The sequence below is a fragment of the Phaethon lepturus genome, unplaced genomic scaffold (genome assembly GCF_000687285.1).
Source record: "Phaethon lepturus isolate BGI_N335 unplaced genomic scaffold, ASM68728v1 scaffold35157, whole genome shotgun sequence".
NCBI lineage: Eukaryota > Metazoa > Chordata > Aves > Phaethontiformes > Phaethontidae > Phaethon > Phaethon lepturus.
Genome location: NW_010550404.1, coordinates 2,063 through 5,012, shown reverse-complemented (window position 1 = coordinate 5,012; position 2,950 = coordinate 2,063). Strand labels below are relative to the sequence as shown.

Here is a 2,950-nt window from a genome sequence, read left to right as displayed (position 1 = left end):
CAGGGCTGGAGCTAACCATGGGGAAACTGCAGACGGCCGTTATCGGGGTGCCGGCACGGACTGCCCTGGGGATTTGGGGACAAGGCCTCCTCCACAGGCTGATGCCAGCGCACCCTCCACCCAGCTGCGGTCCCCAAACTGGGCAGGTCACAGTGGGACACTGGGCGTGCAGGATGTCACCCCAATACCCAGAGACCCACACAACACCGCACTTGTCCTCTTCCTCCTCCTCCGCCCTGCCCGGGGCATCTCCCCCCGCTCCCCCCCAGCGTGGGTGCAGCACTGGGGAGGGACCCAGCGGCCCCCAGTCCTCCCAGTGCTCCCAGTGCTCGGGAAGTTCAATGCTGCCACCTGGCGGCGGCGGGCGGGAACAGCAGCCCCGGTACGAGCGGCTCCCGCCCCCCCCGCCCCGCTACCGGTCACCCCATCACACTAACCCCGCGTTACAAACCCTCCGGCCCGGGGAGGTTAATGGCAGATTAATTAACCCGCTTTCTCCAGGCGGGCGCCCGTCACGTCCGTGGGCTGCAAACACCCAGCCCAAGCGCGTGTTTGCTTCAAAGCGTTCGCAAAAACGCACAAAAAAATTCTAAAAAAATGGCTACAACGGAGCCAAAAAAAAATTGTTTCGGTTTGCCCACAGCTCAGCCTCAAAGCAAAACCCTGGAGCAATGGGGAAGCACAGGGCAAAGCTTAGAACGTCACCCCGATTTCAGGCAGAAGTTTACCAAGCGCAACTCCAGCGGCCGACAGCGCTCGGGTGGCAGGACAGCGGTGCCAAGCTGTGCGTGACGCAGGGCGAACGGCTCCCGGGCCCTCCCCAGCACCCAAAGCACAGGCTCCCAGCCAGGGTGCCGCGGCCAGGCTGAAAGCGCAAGCACACGCGTATGCAAGCAATCCTTTCCCGGGGAATTCCCGATCTGGCTGCACCCTTAATCAACACGGAGAAGCGCGGAGGAAGGATCTGCGAGCGACGCGACTCGGGACTCACCTTCTCAGCCTGGGGGTACCGCACACGGGGGCTGCCCCACTCCCTGCTGATCCGCCGCCGGTACTGGTGGCACCTGGGGATGTACATGCAGCCCACGTCACCCAGCTCCGGGTAGATAATTTCCAAATCCCCTCTGGGGAGAAAAGGGGGAGAGAAGAGCGTGGAGGGTGAGGTGGCACCAAGCAGGGGATGGGAGCGAATGCCACTTCCCAACCAAACCTCAGCCGCCGTTGCAACGCCGGGCAGGAGATGCAGGATCCAACCTGCTGTCACCAAAGGTGCTGGGCACCTTGTGCACCAGGATCAGCACCCTCCCATGCTGCAACATAACCATGGGGTCTGCTCCCTCTTCCAAGCAGCAACAAGAGTTTAAACATTCATTATAGCTCAGCACAACACTCAGGTTGTTCCCAGTGTTTTCCATAGTCCTTAAAAATTATGGCCCATAGGGGTTAATCTAAGGCTTGAAGATGGAGAGCAGGAAAGCAAGGCCACCCCCACTCTCCCTTGGCCCCAGACAAGCTGTTTGAGCTCTGAGCCCCCTTCTCCCGCTCGCAACGTGAAAGCGGGGACAAGCCTGCTCTGCGTTTTGGGTACCGATAGTGCAGTAACAGGTCAGGTACCTCCAGCTCCGGCTTTGCGTGAAGCGCTTCCCCCTTCTGCATCATCTAACAGAGAAAGGGGCCGCTGGAGCAAGCTGTCAGGTCACTGCAGCCTATGGAAAGCAAGTCTCAAGGTCACCCTGAAGATTAGGTGCCCCGGACCTGACCCTCGCAGGAGGGGCCCTTAAATCCTGTGGCCCGAGAAGCTGCTGAGCAAACGCCCACCCCGGCACGGGGCCGGCAGAAAGGAGGCTGAGGGTTCAGAGCAAGGTGCTTTGACCCAGCAAACCGCCTGTCTGCAGCTCCAGGAGAAGCTCCCCAGGCTTCCTCCTCTTCCCATGCCCACACCTCAAGCATCAGCATCTCTGCAGGACAGTCTACGAGGTCTGTGGGATGACCTGTTCTAGCATTTTCCTTCCCAAAAGTGGCCTCCTTCCCCTCGAACTTTCAACATTCGTCATCCCTGATGCTCTAAGGTGCTTTAAAAGCCTCTGCAAAAGGGACCAAGGAACAACTTGAGGTGACCAGAGACACCGAGATCTCAGCTTGCATAAAGCAAGAGCTGCACAGCGCAGTGGGCACTGCTCTGCTTCGCCCTGGCCCAGATTCCTGGCAAAAGGAAGAAAGCGACGAATATTTATAGCCCAAGCAAATGGGATACTGGAATTAACCGTCCCAGAAGGTGACGGGCAAGGGCAGCACATGACTGGGTGCCCAGGGCTGCGGCAGCTCAGGACGGAGGCAAGAGGGAGTCCCTCACCTGCAGAACTCGCTGTCCGCGCTGCTGAGCGTCTGGAAGAAGCAGGTCCGCGAAGGCTTGTCCGGCCAGGGGGGCTGCTCCCCCCGGGCAGCGGGGCCGAGCAGGGCGGCAGCCAACCCGGCACCCAGCAGCTTCATCCTGCCCTGTGGGGACCGAGGGACAGAGAGGGTCAGTCCCACGGGCAGAGCGTGACCCCGTGCTGCCCGCCCAGCACCTGCGGCATCCCCACCACCACGCTCCAGTTCAGCCCCCCCGCCGAAACCAGCTCCAGGCAAAGCACACCCATCCTTACACGCCGCTTTTTCCCCAATTCCACCAGTTCCACATCATTAACCCCAACTGTGCCAGAAATGAACTGTGTTTGCTGCTGCTGCCCCACGCCAGGAAACACCAAGCGCCCAGCGGGCTCGCAGCAAGACCCACATCTTAGAGGACCCTCTTGCCCACCTACAAGGGCGGTGCATCGCCACCCTCCTGCACGGCACCGGGGATGTGCACATATGACGTCAGAAGCTGGGCAGCACAGCCACGATCACCGTCACGGCGATCGCTCCGACGCCACGCTCCAAGCCCCGGCAGCGCCCAGAGGGGACAGAG

At 60.9% G+C, this 2,950-nt stretch overlaps 1 protein-coding gene across 1 annotated transcript in view; it reads right to left on the bottom strand.

Moving 5' to 3' along the window:
- Positions 1–2,490, bottom strand: part of PEBP4 (phosphatidylethanolamine-binding protein 4) — a gene marked incomplete at its 3' end in the record, with an annotated part of 4,120 nt that extends 1,630 nt beyond the window's left edge. The window contains exons 1-2 of the mRNA XM_010290553.1: positions 2,354–2,490; positions 992–1,124 (exon numbers count right to left, since the gene is read on the bottom strand). Coding sequence (XP_010288855.1) covers positions 992–1,124; positions 2,354–2,490 — 270 coding nt within the window. The remainder of the gene's footprint in view (positions 1–991; positions 1,125–2,353) is intronic.
- Positions 2,491–2,950: the final 460 nt, after the last annotated feature.